This window comes from Gopherus evgoodei, chromosome 3 (genome assembly GCF_007399415.2).
Source record: "Gopherus evgoodei ecotype Sinaloan lineage chromosome 3, rGopEvg1_v1.p, whole genome shotgun sequence".
Classification (NCBI taxonomy): Eukaryota; Metazoa; Chordata; order Testudines; family Testudinidae; genus Gopherus; species Gopherus evgoodei.
The window spans coordinates 66108306-66124362 of NC_044324.1; the positions used below are offsets into that span (position 1 = coordinate 66108306).

General features: G+C 40.5%; 1 protein-coding gene across 5 annotated transcripts in view; it reads right to left on the reverse strand.

Moving 5' to 3' along the window:
- The window catches only part of LOC115648315, a 94560-nt gene extending 78862 nt beyond the window's left edge, over positions 1-15698 (reverse strand). For 3 of the 5 annotated variants that reach the window (XR_003999520.1, XM_030555701.1, XM_030555700.1), the window contains exons 1-4: positions 15271-15698; positions 14505-14580; positions 5599-5768; positions 5005-5106 (exon numbers count right to left, since the gene is read on the reverse strand). Coding sequence is in view for 3 of the 5 variants with exons in the window: in XM_030555701.1 (XP_030411561.1) it covers positions 5029-5106; positions 5599-5768; positions 14505-14580; positions 15271-15588 (642 nt within the window). In the remaining 2 variants the exon portion in view is untranslated. The remainder of the gene's footprint in view (positions 1-5004; positions 5107-5598; positions 5769-14504; positions 14581-15270) is intronic. The other 2 variants (XR_003999519.1, XM_030555698.1) reach the window with 1 other exon arrangement.
- Between the last annotated feature and the right edge of the window lie 359 nt (positions 15699-16057).

The window sequence follows — 16057 nt, forward strand, 5'->3', positions numbered from 1 at the left end:
TTTTCTTCTGAGAAAGGAAACTGACAAAAGGAAGATGCATTAAAACAGAACTATGTTTATCTAAACAAATTTAATACACAGATATATTTTGAATCTCATCTTAAAATTTAACATTTAAGTGCTTTTCCTAGCAATTTCAATTAAGAATGAGCTTCTGACAGTTTTATTTTTCCTGTCTTGCCTATGATGAAGTTATGACTTCGCTAACTATAATCCCAATTCTGCAAACTGTTTTCTGCAGCTGAATCCCTGGAGCTTTATGCTAACACAGGGATCCACAAGTACAGAGAAGTCTGCAAGATCAGGGCCTATAATTGTCTTAAAGCCAGTTTGTTTTGGGGGAGTCCAATTAATGTTGACTTTGTTTGTTTTGGGGGAAGGGGAAGAAATATCATTAGATTTTATTTTTTGAAAAAATGTCTATACGTGAGACACAACATGGTATATGAGCCACAAAAACCAGTCCAATGAAATGCTGCCATTTCCCCCCTATTTTGTTAAAAATGTTGCTCTCTCCAAGAATGCTGAGTTTTGAATTCTTACTTTACTGTTATAGCTGGTATATTTCTCCCTTTCGAAATCTTGCAGGCTTCACTTAGTTTCCTAAAAGGCGTCATTTGAAACTCTATATGAACTATCAAAGATAAGCTAAATACACAGACTCCTCTTATAAAGTTTAGTGGGACCTGATATATGAGCCATACAGTATAAACACTTAGCTGTATGAAGCCTCCTTTTAGCTTAACACTTAAAGTTGAGCAAGGATTTTTCTAGGTCAAAGATCTCACCTTCACTATAATAGTTCAGTGTTCCAGAAATTCCTGTTCCATCCCTCTAAGATTTTACTGGTTTACACTTCACATCATTCCTTCAAAAAAACCAAAAAAACCTATGAACTATTACTAGATTTTATATAGAGACATTTCAAGATACGTAAGAAGTCAAACATATCCACTCTTACTGTTTTAATTCCATGTCTCTGAAACAGACAGAAACCTAGCACACTAGAAGTTTTAAAATACTACTGTGCTTAGGTGTCAAACATTTCTTGACGTCTGTGGCAGTTGGCAGCTGCAAACATCCGACTGAAAGCCCCATCTGCTGCTTCACAGCTTCCAGTCGAGGATGTTTACAGTCGCTCACTGTCAACAGCAATACACACTCCTTAGCTGTTTACTTCACATTATGAACAGGAGGATCCAAGGAAGTTGCTTAAGAAGACTGGTACAACCTCTCTCCATGTTGCCATCTTGCTACATGCAAATGTATAAAGTAGCCTGTTTTCAAAAGGTTTTTATTAATAAGATAACTTATGACTTCTAGTGAAATAGTTTGAAACATAGGTATAGTTAATAAATTATATAACATTTGACTGTCTTTTACATATGGTATAGAATTACAGTAAAGATTTATGGAAGAAGTGACTTGCATGCTTTGTTGCAACTTATTTGTGCCTCCAAGACAGTAACTGAAAAGTCATGGTGGTGTTTATTGCATTACTATGCAATCTACTAAGTTCACTTATCAGTAACATAAAACGTATCTGTAAATATAGTCACAGATCTTTTATTATCCACTGAAACAGAGGATCTAATTTTAAGACTGTTTTAATATAGTGATGGGATTGGCTTTCTTCCTTTCTGCAAAGAGGAATGGGGGAAGCTATGTGATCTTAAAATTAACTTATTCAACCTTTGCTCCAGAATGACTGCAGAAGATAAGTGGGGATGGGGGAGGGAGTTAGCATGCTCTGTGAAAGCTTATGCAAAGTTTAAATGGGTAATAAGACTTTACTAATTTTCTGTTCGGATAACCAGTTGCCATTACACCACACAGAGTTATCAGAATTACAGTATTTACCACAGATCAAAAACACAACAATATCTGACATAACGAGTCTCAGTAGTGCAGTTTTGCAGTTGGTTTCTTCATCCTAATTCCTGTTTTCTTATGAAGATAATGAAGGGGGAAACTGAAGATTAAGAATTCAACTATTTTTCCAAATTAATTCAAAACCATAGACATTCAGTTAAGTGATTAAAGTGGCATAAAGAGAAAATGATTTTCCTTGGAACTTGCCTTAAAATGAATTTATCATATAGCAAACTAACTAGTTTATGGAAAGAATATAGCTACTTGGAATGCAGAAATCTATGGTATTTACACAAAAACGAATGTGAAGAGTCCTCATAACTCACTATTTCAAAACACAGGGGCTATATTTTCTACACTAAGGTTAAGAAAGTTAATCTTCCAGGCAGCAGGTGAAAACAAGCACAATTATGTTGAGGTCTTTCCCTTTATTCACTACCAACTTCGAGCTATTAAAACTTGCTAGGGAACCACATTTTCCTCAATGGGTCAAGTCACTAAGGGAACAAAGCAAACTTTATTAGCGCTGTGGCAATTCTACATTCCAGGCATTCTTAGCACTTGGCAGCCGTACACTCCAGACCAGAGAGATTGATCCTCCCTCTACATAGCAGAATGACTGAGACTAACTTTGTGAAATTCTCACTAAGATGCCCACTTCAGCGAGTTACAGATACAATTACTTAATAAATCCCTTTGTAGAGTCTATATAGCAAAACAAAGGTTAAGAAAATATTTCCTTCATTATGGACTCTTCAAACTCTTGTAAAATGTAATCCAAGCAGAAAACGAGTGAACACACACTGTGCAACACAACACACACTGAGTGCAGAACTAGATATAATTCAGTGATAGCAGAGGGCAAAGATTTCAGTTTAATTATACCTTGTCACAAACTGAAGATTAATAAATTGACAGATGAAAGGCTAATCTAATATTTATAATTCATTAATAGAAAAATGTGGAGGGGGGGGAGGGGAGAGAGAGACTAACAAGATCTTAGTTGTTTGAATTCATTAGATGAAGGACACTGTGTCACAACAATACACTATATCATTTTCCTCATGTATGGTTCCCTTTCAGCTATTGCAAAATAAATAGATTAGATCTATATCAAAGTCAAAGCAAGGTCACATCTAAAATGCTAGACAGTTTTACCAGTAAAGTAAGGGCCATTTATGCAAGACAATTTAAGATTAGGTGTTTCCACTATATGATGATTTTCCAATTTATATTGTGCACAATTTGTATACTGTAAAGTAATTCATTTAGCAGGATATGTACATTTAAAACATTAAATAAAATGTGTTAAAAACAGAAATATTAGGTAATTAAAGCTTTTTATATATTAATGGTGTAGATACAGAGATTTTAAATGACTATGACTGAGAAATTAAAGAGCGTTCCAACAGGCTAATACACTTTTGGGATGGTTTTATGTTCACATCTTAGCATGATACACTACCACTGATAACATGGAAAGTTAACTAAGCAAGTTTCTGTTATAAGCCCATTCAGTTTTTCACAGAATGTCAAATAAAAATTATATGAATTATCTGGTGAAGGCGGTATAGAAGGGCAAGAGAGAATCGGTATTAAAAAAAGGCGACAAAACTGTCACTCAAATTAAACTCATGCTACAATTGAAGGTTAGCTGGGCAACTAAAATGGCTCCACTTTTCCACCACCTGAAACATGGATAGAATGACATAGGCAAATGCATAAAGGTAAATTCTAGTCATTCAGTTAAATTCATCTAATGTCAAAATGCTAACAAAATAATAATACAAACCAAAACATGGGGAATTTACAAGACCCATGATAAAAGAAAAGTCATACCTTCGATGTTGCAACCCATTCCCTTACTGTACGTTGTCTACTTATCTGGGCAGAGATTTTGTTCTCATATTTAACATTAATCCAAAGTTCTTCATCCTTCCATTTCTATCACATAGAGCAGGCCTGCACAACTCGTAAAGCGGCAAGGGCCACATTACTCCAAAGAAAACAGATGAGGGCCAAAACCACCCGGCCCCGCGGAAACACTCACTCCCCCCCAGGACCTCCCAGCTCCGCGGAAACACCCTGCCCCATCACCGCCTAGCCCTGCAGAAACAAACCCTCCTTCCCCAGCGCTGCCCCACCAAAACAGCTGTGGGCAAAAAAGGAAGGTTGGGGGTGGGTGGGAGGTGATACTTGACTTTAAGTCAACCAGGGGCTCCCAGCTGAAGAGGTGGCTGGGAGCTATCAGGGGCAAATTAAAGGGCCCGGGGCTCCAACGGTTGGGGGAACCCAGAGCTTTGCGGGGCTGGGGCAGGGATTTAAAGGGCCCAGAGCTCCTGCCACTGAGGGGAGCCCGAGCCCTTTAAATCCCAGCCCCAGCCCATCCACTGGAGCCGCGCCCGGGATTCAAAGGGCTCTGAGCTGCCCGTGGTGGCCGGGAGCCCTGAGCCCATTAAATCTCAGCCGCAGCCAGGAATCTCTGCAGGCAGCCCAGAGCCCTATGAATCCCGGCCGTGGCTGGGATTTAAAGGGCTCTGGGCTCCCCGCGGCTGCGGGCAGCTCAGAGACTTTTGATTCCCTGCCGCGGGCCGCACGGTGAGCCTCCGCGGGCCACATGCGGCCTGAGAGCTGTATATTGTGGAGGCCTGGCAGAGTACGGGCAGGGATAAGGGAGAAATTACGATTTAATTTGGTGTTCACTTTTTCTATAATATAGTGAACTAAGAGCTGCACTATTTGTTGATATCTCAGAGTTGGGAATAAAAGCTGTTTGTGCCTGTTCTGCAATGCCTTTGACTCAATATTTTAGAGCTGTGAGTTGATTCGCAGATTCCAACGCACTGAGCAAACATGAGTGCAGTTACACACAGGTAAAATTCAGCACAGTATTTTCCATCTCACTTCGGTAAAGTGACAGTTCAGACATCTTAATAGGAAAGATTTATCAGTTTCCCAAAATACAGCTTGAACAACAGTGCTTTATGTCAGATGCCTCCCCATAATGTCTGATGTAAGTTTCACTTGTTAATGTGGTTTATTTAGGAGGATGAATAATATATTGAGTTATATAGAAGTATTAAAACAGTCTCCATGTGGAAATATTTGGGGGGGGCGAACCCAGGAACTTACTTGTTGGGCCCAATTCTTCCTATTTCAGCTTCCTTTACAATTTATGTAAGATGCACACTCAACCAGGGAACACCACACTGCTTGGCCATTAGGAGAAGATTCCTGGAAATTCAAGACATAAACTGTATTATACATTTACAAAAATTAGTTGAATGGATTATTGTAATTGAAGAAGCTCAGTTAGCATTTCATATCATCTGGCTCCCATCATTAACATTGCTTTCTAGAAGTAAATTAAAACAAGTTTCAAGTCAAATAGTTGGATTGAAGAGCAAATGTCACTTTATTGTTCTGCATTTTAGAAAACTACACTAGGAAAATTACTTATTGGCTGATATTGGTTGCATGAAACTGACTGCCCTGGCCTCCTTCAGCAGGTGTTGAAAAAGGTTTAACTGCTTGTGTAGAAACAGTTTTTGGGACCATTTCACAAAGCTTACAAGACCCTATGGGGCACAGGACTAAAGTAAGTGATAATACCACACAGACCTAGTGCCAATACCTGCTAAGAAAACCTATCAATTCTTCAATATTTTTAGGAAATTTATATGTAAAGTTTTCCTATACACTCAAGAGGTTTCCAGGTAAACTCACTCTGCATCTATGATCTGTGACAGAAGTATCCACAATGAAGTGGATGCGATTTTCATATGGTAATATGAAATAGCAAGTTGCTGTGGCTAGTAGTTTGGAGTGGGGAAAAAGGTTATTCCTGAAGTTGCACACTCGGCAGTTGGATCCTATCTTCAGTACTTCTGGAGGAACTGTTACAAAGAGAAGGAACACAATTACTGAAATGCCAGTATTGAATACCTTGCATACCTTTTTCTGTAAATCAACTCAAGATAGATACAGGTTTCCCAGATTTGCCATCTGCCCCAGTAACTTGTAGTCTTTTGCTTTGAAATCTGTCTACACTGTAAGCTAGAGGTGTGACTCCCAGTCCGTGTACACATACTCACAGTAGCTCTCATCGAGCCAGCATGAGTATAAACAGCAGTGTAGCCATGGTAGCACTGTTGGCAGCAGTGGTGACTAAGCCGTGCCAAGTACATACCTACCAGTTTTAGGCTCAACTGTACCTCGACAGTGGCCAACAGCAGTACAACAGCTACACTGCTCTTTATACTTGCACTAGTTCAATGAGCGCTATTGTGAATATGCGTACACAAGCAGGGGAATCACACACCCCTTCTTTGCAGCATAGACAGAGCCTAAAACTGAACAGAGAAGCAATGAGGAAAAAAAAAAAAAAAAAAACAGGCACTGCAGGATTATACACATTAAGTTTATTTCTTTTTCCACATTAACCTAATTTCATTAATGTAAATTATTTACATCAGAAGCACTAACCTTGATACTGAAGTTATGGAAAATATCTTTGAAAACTGAGCTCGCTTCATTTTAAGCTTTCCTTTCTACTTTTCTTATATCCCTCCTTTTGTGTCTTCAGCCCACAACATCCCACATTTGGTCTTCAGACAGTTGAGAAGCATAGTCAGGGATGGAAAAAACCCACTGGCCCACAGCAAATAGAAAGCTTTCCCAATGTCATTTTCTGCAGAAACTAAGCTTTGATTTTTGAAGCATTAAGTTTCCAGCCCTTATGATTGAGAATAAAGCCTTCCAAATGCAAAACTGGGATAAATTAATGAAATGCTTTGTTACTAAGCTTGCAGACAGGTAGTTCCAGGGCTTCTCCTGCTGCTCAGAGCTGTCTCTGGCTGCAGTGAGTGAAAACCGACCACTATATTTTCAGAGTTGTTTTTCCAGATTCCTAAGAGCAGCATTTAAAATGACAAGAATCAAGTCAATTTCATTCTACTGCTGTCCCAGACATCCTGGAGCAGCAACAAGGAGGCGGCAGATACAAAAACCAGACACTTGAGGAAGGTAAGAGAAGCAAAGATACATGCCCCTATTGCAGCAAATATGAGTACAGCTGGGCAGGAAACAGTTTTCACAATTTCAAAAAAGTTTTACCATCCCAAATCAGATGAAGAGCTGAAATTTCAAATTTTCACACACTGAAAAGCCCCCCAAAAAACTGGTTCGGGTCAACTGAAACATTATGATTTCAAAACATGTTTTGTTTTTAAACTTTTTTGTTTCAAAATTTAAGTTACTTGACAGTGTAAAAACATAAAAAAAATGTACATTTTAAGTATCAAAAAAAAAAAAAAAAAAAAAGGTTTTTTTTTGTCAAAACCAAACTTCCCATGAAAAGGTTTTGCTTCAATGAACTGGCATTTTTCTACAGTGAAAAAGTTTCATCCAAAAATTCCTGACCAGCTCTAACCAGTAACCTGGGGAAGAGGTAAAGTAGCAGAGAAGCCCCAACAACTGTTGAAACCACTGAGAGGCTCTGAGATGGGAGCACGGAAACTGGGGGTGGGGTCAGCTGAAATATTGCTTATTTTGTCTAAAAGTCAGAGAAGAGGCAGAGAGAGCTACTTTGAGTTTCAGACACCTACTAGCAAGAGTTTCATACATAAGATGGAGCCACCTAAGGGGAGTTCAAGATCTCTGAAAAAATCCCAACTCCCTCCTATAAAGATATTTGTCCCTAGGGAGTGGAACCCCTGATCTTTCATTGCCATTTCTGGCCTGTAAGTGTTTTCTCAGGTTATCAGGGTCAGGTAAAAATTGCCAGGTCCTACGGGAGCCTGGATAGACATGAGGGAGGACTTGATGGGAAGTTAGAACAGAAAAGTATGGGAGCAAGGGGAGGAGGAGAGAGTTTTTAGGAAAAGATGATAGCAGAGAACACACAGTATAGGGACAAAGAATAGAAGGAAAGAAGAAAAAGGAGAAACAAGACCGCTCAGGATTATCCACTGTGAACCATACAACAAAAGCAAGAAAAATGCAGCAGTATGACCTGTTAAATAGCACTGAAATATATTTTACAAATTTCACCAATATTCAGTGAATAATTTATATAACAAACACTTTTTGTAAAACACAGGCAGCTCTAGGTAAGCAAAGGCTACACAGAAAATACATTAGATCAGGGATTCACAAACTTGGTTTGCGGCTTGTTCAAGGTAAGCCCCTGGCAGGCTGCAAGATGCTTTGTTTTCCACGCTGCGCCACTTCCCACAGCTCCCATTGGCCATGAACAGCGAACCACGGCCACTGGGAGCTGCAAGTGGCCATACCTACAGACGCTCAGGTAAACAAAGTGTCTTGCGGCCTGCCAGGGGCTTGCCCTGAATAAGCCGCGAACCAAGTTTGGGAACCCCTGCATTAGATGAATAGAAATGAAATTCACTGAACATATTCAATAAATATTTTTCTGCTATTTGCTCAGCCCTATCAGTAAGTTAAAGTTAAATAGTAAATTTGATTGACAGTGCCTACAGTTCACTACAGAACACATGAACAGTAGAAAATTGTTTTATTCTTTTAAATTTCAGGGATGGGGGTGGGGTGCAGATATTTTTCACTCTGGCAGGTAGGTGTCAAGTGACTATTTCAAGCCCTAGGTATGGTTAAATATTGACATACCTAGCATAGAAGAAAACTGAGGCCTAAGACTCCTTTACATCACTCTGCCAGAGAAAAAGATCTAGTGGCTACAGCACTAATTTATGATTGGGGAAGATACTGGTGCAAGTCATCATTCCACCAGTCTTTCTGTGTGATGGTGGGCAAGTCATTTGGAGAAGTAAGCGAAGCACAGAAGCCTATCGTCAAACTGTGGATAGTACATCCCTACCTCACAGGGTTGTTGGGAGGATAATATATTAAAGATTGTGAACTGTTCAGATACTCCAGTAATGGGGGCCATATAAGTACATAAGATAAGAGCCTTTAATGAGGCAAAAGGTAGCTCCTAGGTGTACTCAATTAACTCCCTAGATGGCATAAAGCTGCCACAATGATGTCAGCCCCTGCATAGTAGCATTCCAGGGTAGGGAGCGGGCAACTACAGAGTGCCCTGTGCTTAAACTAGTTTTGGCTTCCCACTGCCTGGAGACAGCTCTAAATTTACATCAGGCAGGCCCCTGGCTGCCCCATGAAGAGAGAAAACACAAAATGGTGTAAACCTTTTCCTCTCCATTGCCACTCTTCCTGTGCACAGAAACAGAGAGCAGGAATGCCTAGACACCTAGGAACAATTAGCTCAAATCATGGCAGGGGCTACGTAGTCTCAAATAACTAGGTGTTGATAAGGTGACTTCCACTCTTTTACTGTACAGAGATCTTTTTAGTCAAGATCTTAACAAGCAGAGATCTGTGGAGATTTCACAGATCCCATAGAACTTTCGTAAGAGCAGGAATTTGAACTAATGCCTTTAGTCAAAGTTCTCTCACTAAAACGTAGTGCAATGTATTAGCTGGTTGCTAAATTCACATCCATGGTATTTATGTACCAGTCTGTGCCATACATAATAGGAAATCTTGGGCTCGGCACTGACAAAGCAATTCAACTATTTTCTGGGTGTTCTGCACAAACTAACACTAACACCACATATTAAAATGGTTTTATAAGAGGCTTGCTTACAGGGAAGTGTACAGCTAAAATAAGGAAACATTCTTGTCCTTGAAGAAGCACAAAGCATAGTAAATTAACTCTAATTGTCATCAAATATAGAGTGGGGTATTCATTGCAGGCTAAACCTGCTTGAATTCTAGCCCTCAGTTGATTTATGAAGGATTCCCTGTTTCTGGGTATCAATATTGCATTGAGGCGAGCAAGGTGAAGAGGAAAACACCCATAAGCCAGTTAACACCTTTTTGTTCCCATGGTTGGTAATTAAATACCATGACCCAGGGGATAAAGTGTTGACATTTATTGCCAGGGTCATGGGCTGAAATCCTGTTAATGTTATACCTTTACTTCCTATTACCTCCAATGAAATTACTGATTAAAGAGTTGCTTCTTACAGCTTTTCTAGAAGTAGAGGAAAATGTAACTGAGTCAAAAAAAAAAAAAAAAAAAAAAAAAAAAGCACCAGTTAAAAGTGTACATTTTACCTGAGTGTACTAGTTGGCTTTGAAAACCTTGACCCTGTTCTCTTCCCCAAAGTGCTTAACATCTATATATGGCCCTCATCACAATAGTATCTGAGTACCTGATGTTATTAATGGATTTGTCCTCCAAACACCACAGTGGTGTAGTAAAGTATGATCTCCATTTTACAGAAATGAAACTGAGGTACAGGTTAAGTCAGTGGTTCTCCGCCGTGGTACACAGAGGTCTTCCATGATGTACATCAACTCAAAAATTTCATACAGGCAAAATGATAAAGTAATTTTTCAGAAATAGTGTGCTGTGACACTTTTATAGTTATGTCTGATTTTGTAAACAAGTAGCTTTGAAGTGAGGTGAAACTTGGGGTACACAAGCCAAATCAGACTCCTGAAGGGGTACAGTAGTCTGGAAAGGTTGAGAACCACTGTGTTAAGTGAGAGGAATCTGCAGCTGAATCAAGAATTGAACCCAAATTTCCTAAGTCCAAGTCAATAATGCTCACTTGGTAAGAGTGCTTCCAGATCCTTGGTTGAAAGGGTGTTCTAAATGCAAAAAATGAGTACCCTTTAATAAGCCAATGAAATCCTTTTCTAATGTAACTGTTAGTTAATATATACTGGTAAGTAATTGACAGAGGGTTTTCTTCATTAAGGGTTCGTCTGCACAGCCCTACAGTCACGATTACCAGAGTGTGAATTCTAGAGAGGAGTTTGTTAGTTTCACCTAATTCCCAAAAGGTAGCTCACAAAAATCACCCCATAATATTATCTCCAAACAATAGCAGTCAGAGGCTTTGATAGTAAATAATTAAAAAAGATTTTTGTTAGACACAATCAACATAGGTCTGATTGGTGTTTTGGTTAAAAACAAAACAAAAACAGAACAGGGCACTAAGATATATTCACTTCTATTTTGAGGAAATACTGTGTCAGTCAGTCAAGATTTTATCATTTGCATATCTTGCAAGTCTCCTGCTGCTTGCATAGAAAGAATACTATCCTCAGGCATAGGAAAATGTGGTACATATTGCCATTTTCCATCTTGTACTAGAAACTTTTTAACCGAGGCAGAGCATGAAGTGTTATGAATTATTTTTAAACCATTTATTCAATGAGAAATATGACTTTACTCCAATTACACAACCTTACATACTTCAGTAAAATTTATATTAGTTTTGGCCTGATTCTACAGCCCTTATTCTGCCAAAGCTCACATCAGCTTCACAGTTAGGATTGCAGGATCATCCTCCTTAGCTGCATTTGTATAATCCAGGAGCAATACAAAATGAAAGTATATCAGCTATGGAATACACAGAGAATTTTAGCTCATCTGTCCATAGTTTAATCATGTTGGTGTCTAAGTTACCTGGAGTTTTTGTCAATTTATTTCATCAACTTCACCAATATACAGACACACTATAGTTTTATTTTAGCGTTTGACCTAGATCACTAGTGATGTGGTAAATAAAATTACCTATCAGAACTTTCTGATCTGTAAGGTTGGTTTTTTTAAATACATCGTGTATGTGTGTTCATAGAATCAGAGTTGGAAGGGACCTCAGGAGGTTGATCCTCTTTCCCAAGGAGAGTCCCCGCACAGAGTGAAGTTGGCAGGGGTCTGATTGCATCCATGCAGTAGCAAGATCACGACTTGAGAACGAGGTTGAAAAACAATTTCTGATTTTGCATTGTATGCATTCTATTCAGGATCGAGTGTTCTAGGTTTTGCTTTTTTCAGCATCAAGAAAATAGTTTAGAAATCCAAACAATCATCACTCTCGTTTGGAGTCCAATCTTTTTAAGTAGTTATATGTTTAATTAACGAATCAATTAATTTTTAATGGTAGTGTCCAAGATATGAAGGGCTATTGATATTAGGACCAACAGGTATTAGATTTCATTGTCTGCATTTACATGCTTTCCTTACTTTCCATAAAGAGAGATTACTTGTAAAACTGATACATAAGAAAAAATTTAATTCTAATGTACAAACTACACAAAAATCCCAGAAATGCTAAGATATACAGCAGTAGATATTACCTCAGTTACAAATCTGGGCTTTAGAACATAGATGTAACAGAAATTAATCCTCAGTTAGACCCCTTACTAGCGGCCTCTCAATAATATTGCTATTTTGAGTATCTATACAATTTTTGGTTAAAAGAGTCCTGTGACTAAGAGCCATAATGCAGTAGTAAGAGTTTTCTCCCATATACAACTATTACCATTTAGAGCTAAGTTTTTTCCAAACCAACATTTTATATTCAGAATGTTAGTATTAAGACGACTAGATTTTATTTTAAAAAGATGCTAATGTAAAGGCTCATAGAGAAAATACTGAAACCCTGCATTTTAATTTGTGCTAGACAAATATAACCTTTAAACCTTTCAAGGTTACCTTTCCCTATTTGAAAATGCTTCAGGAAAGAGAAAAAAAATGCAGTTTAAGGAGACAAAAATTTCCATTACTCTCTAACTAGAGGCCACACCCTACACAACAACAATTAATGACATGAAAGAATTTTGAATCCAAACTCTACAACAAGTATCCAGCCTGAGGCAAAGTAAAACTTTCTCATTTTCAGAGAAGAAAAGCAACTCTTACTCAATAAGTAGCAATTATGCTGTAGAATTTATATGCTGAGCACGACTGAATGTAAGAACACCAGAGCAGTCAACCATAGCTTTAGCGCTTTGAGTATGATTAACAGAATGAACTTTAAAAAGGTCAATTAAATGTCAACAGATTTTAAAGAGATATTCTTTTTAAGTTTGGTTAATGTGTAATGGCACCCTCTAAATCAGTAATGTCATCTTTACATTTAAATTCTACATAACCTAAATTTATGTATGCATATACAGGATAGATAACTTATTTTTGATAAATTAATTAGTATTTATATTGTCGGCTTTAATACGACTAAGCTGTCTTTTATTAGTTGTGTTTAATCAAGTACACTGAGACACCCTTTTTTCATTTCATTCTAACCCATAAGGGAAAAACAGTTTGTTTCACAGGATGAAAGCCTAGTAAATTACAACATTAGAACGAAAAAGTTTTCTAAGAACACAACTGAGTGCATTACGTGGCTGTAACTCTTGAAGAGCATAACTTTGTCACAAGTGGCAAAAGAGATTGTGACCACAATAATAATAAAGATTTTAAAAGATCACATATGTATTTTATTTTGCCTCTTCACTGTCACTTATCTTCATAGGTAAGTTTTTAGTGGCTAGAGATTCAGGAACATCTTAAAGCCGGATTTTCAGTGGATACTGGTGTTCAACACTTTCTGAAAATCAGGCCTCCAATGGCATCTCAAATTGGATACCCAAAAATCACTAGTAATTTTTGAAACTGTAGGTCTTTATATATTTGTACAAGGCCTAGCACAATGGGACACAAACCCTCGATTAATCTCAGGAAACTACTGTCACAAAAACAATCATATCAATACCAGTTTTCATCAGCAAAACCTTCAAAATAAAGTTAAAATATATTTAAGATTTTAACGGGTGAGTGAGGGGAGGACAGAGGGAGACATGCAGATTCACTTTTTCTGTAAGTAAAGAGGGATACAGTTTTCTGTAATGGTATTTGATAGAACTACATAATGATGCATTACACATTCCTCCATAGGCATGTTTTAACTCCAAATATGAATAGTGGATTTGAAGAAAGGATGTTGCTGCACATATTAATCTGACAAGAAAAAAAACACTCCAGAGGGCCTGAGAACAGTCAAGATTACTTTACATGGTCAACAATCACATGACAGAAGGATTAAAAACTTTGAAGTAAATACATACAAGTAGAATTACTTTTGAAAATGTAAGAAAAGACTTTTCAGAGTTAGAGATCGGATGTAGTTTATCTTCTGCACACTGATGTTGACTGTGCATGCCCACTCATTTTTTTTTTTAAATTCTCTAACTTTTAATTGTTTTAAATGAGGCATAGTTAGAATATTTTTCTTCTGGATAGTTATCCACACAAACTAACATCTGTTAAGACTACGTTACTATGGCATGCCAGAGGATCAAAGCCACAGATGATTTTAAGTTTGGTCATATTTAAGTAAAGCTACGTTTAACGCACATAAATACTAGTCACAATTAAAGTTACAAGATACAACTATGCAGATGTTAGATATCCTTAAGGCTGAAATTATGCAGTCATTTTAAGCACCTCTTCAAATTGTTTTCAAGCCTTCCTTAAACTCAGACACTTTCAGCTAATTATGATATAGTAATGTCGATGTGTCAGGAATCAAAGGACATTGGAGTTAGGGTGACCAGACAGCAAATGTGAAAAATCGGGACCGGGGTGGGGTAACAGGAGCCTATACAAGAAAAAGACCCCAAAATAGGGACTGTCCCTATAAAATCGGGACATCTGGTCACCCTTTCTTTCTACCTGCTCCCGTTTTTGTTCCTGCCAGAAAACAGAAAATTCCTGTATGCAGTGCAGCGTAAACTAGGGCTGGGGGCAAACAGCGGGCGAGGGTGGGTTAAAGTACCAGTCGCTGCAGATCTCACTCCAGCTGCGTCCTGTTCAGTAGCACTTGCGCGTAGTTTGTTACAGCGTGGGGCAGGCTGGAACCAAAACACAACAGGTGAGACCCAGCAGGCAGGTTGCTCCTACCTCTGGGGTTCGCCCTCGCTGCTCTGCTCGGCGGGGCTGCAATGAAGCAGCCTGGGCCACCGGCAGCCCAGACCCGAGAGGGGGATCCGAGGAGCCCACCCGCCCCCGAGCCCCAGCCGAATTTCAGACAAGTTGCGAACACCCCGTAGAAAAGTTCCCAAGCGCCGCTGCTGCTGCTGCTTTCCCGGCTACAATTCTGCGAGCGGCGCCTCCGCTTCCCCCTCCCCGAGGGAGGCTGGTCGCCTGATCGGAGCTTGCACCGCCAGAGCCGCCCGTCTCAGGTGCGATAGCACCGGCCAAAGGCGGGGGAAGAGGCCGCCGCCCCCAGGAAACGCCTCTCAGGGCGAGTCCCAGCGCGGGCAGGCGGGACTGGTGCCCGCTCCCGGCTGGGGCAAGTCCGGGGCGCAGCTGCCCACCCTCCCCGAGCAGCGGCACGCCCGGGGCAGGTCTAGAGGAGCGAGCAGCGCCCCCTCTCCCTACCCGGGCCAGCTCCCGGCGGGCTGCAGCCCAAGCCCCCGGCAAAGTTCCCGGCTCCGGCAAAGTTCCCCAGGCAGGGGGGCTGCTCGGCTTTGGGGCGCACTGCGGCGACCCCCCCCCCCGTCCCCCGGGAAGGAGAGGGGACAGGAGTGGGAGCCACTTACCGGAAACACCAGGGGCGCCCAGCCCTGGGAAAACAGCCCCCTCCCCCGGGAGCCGGGCGGCAGCTGGGCCAGAGTGGGCTGGGCATTGTCCTCCCTCCCCGGAGCGTCCTTCGGGCGGGGGAGCGCAGCTGCCGTCGGCTCAGACTCCTCCTTCCCTCGCCATGTTCTTTGTGTGTGTCGCTTGTCTTTGGCCATTTCCCCTGACAGCGGCGGGCCCGGCAGCTCCAGCTCGAGCTCCGGCTCCCCCCAGCAGCAGCGAGAGGTGGGGGTGAGGCGCCGGAGGCACCACAGCTGCCCGAGCCGCAGGTGACCGGGCATAACTCCGCTCCCCCCTCCCAATAAACCAAAGGGGATTCCGTCCCCTCCATCCCGCTCCTCCAATTAGCTCACGGGGAAGGGGGCAAGCCAGGCCAATGAAATGCCAGCAAGCCCAGAGAGTCCCATAAGGATGAGCCAATAGAAGAGAGAGAGGAGGCTGCAGATCCTCCCCTACACAGGTCCATTCTGAAATAAACCAGCTGTGGCCAGATGTGCAGAACAGCTGGGAGAAAGTAGACCAAGACATTCGCAGTAAGCTGTCGGTTTGCAAACGTTTCTGCGTAGAGGGGCAGTGCTGGCGCGATTGTAAAGCAACTTTTCTGGAATGTAATAGCCACTTCGGTAAGGAGTTGTACTAAAAATGCATTTTGTATAAATTCTTAAGAGATTCTGATTTGATTATATGTTGTTCACTTACAAAAACAAGTAACAGAAATTTGCAGAAAATGAAGAAATATTTTATATTTAA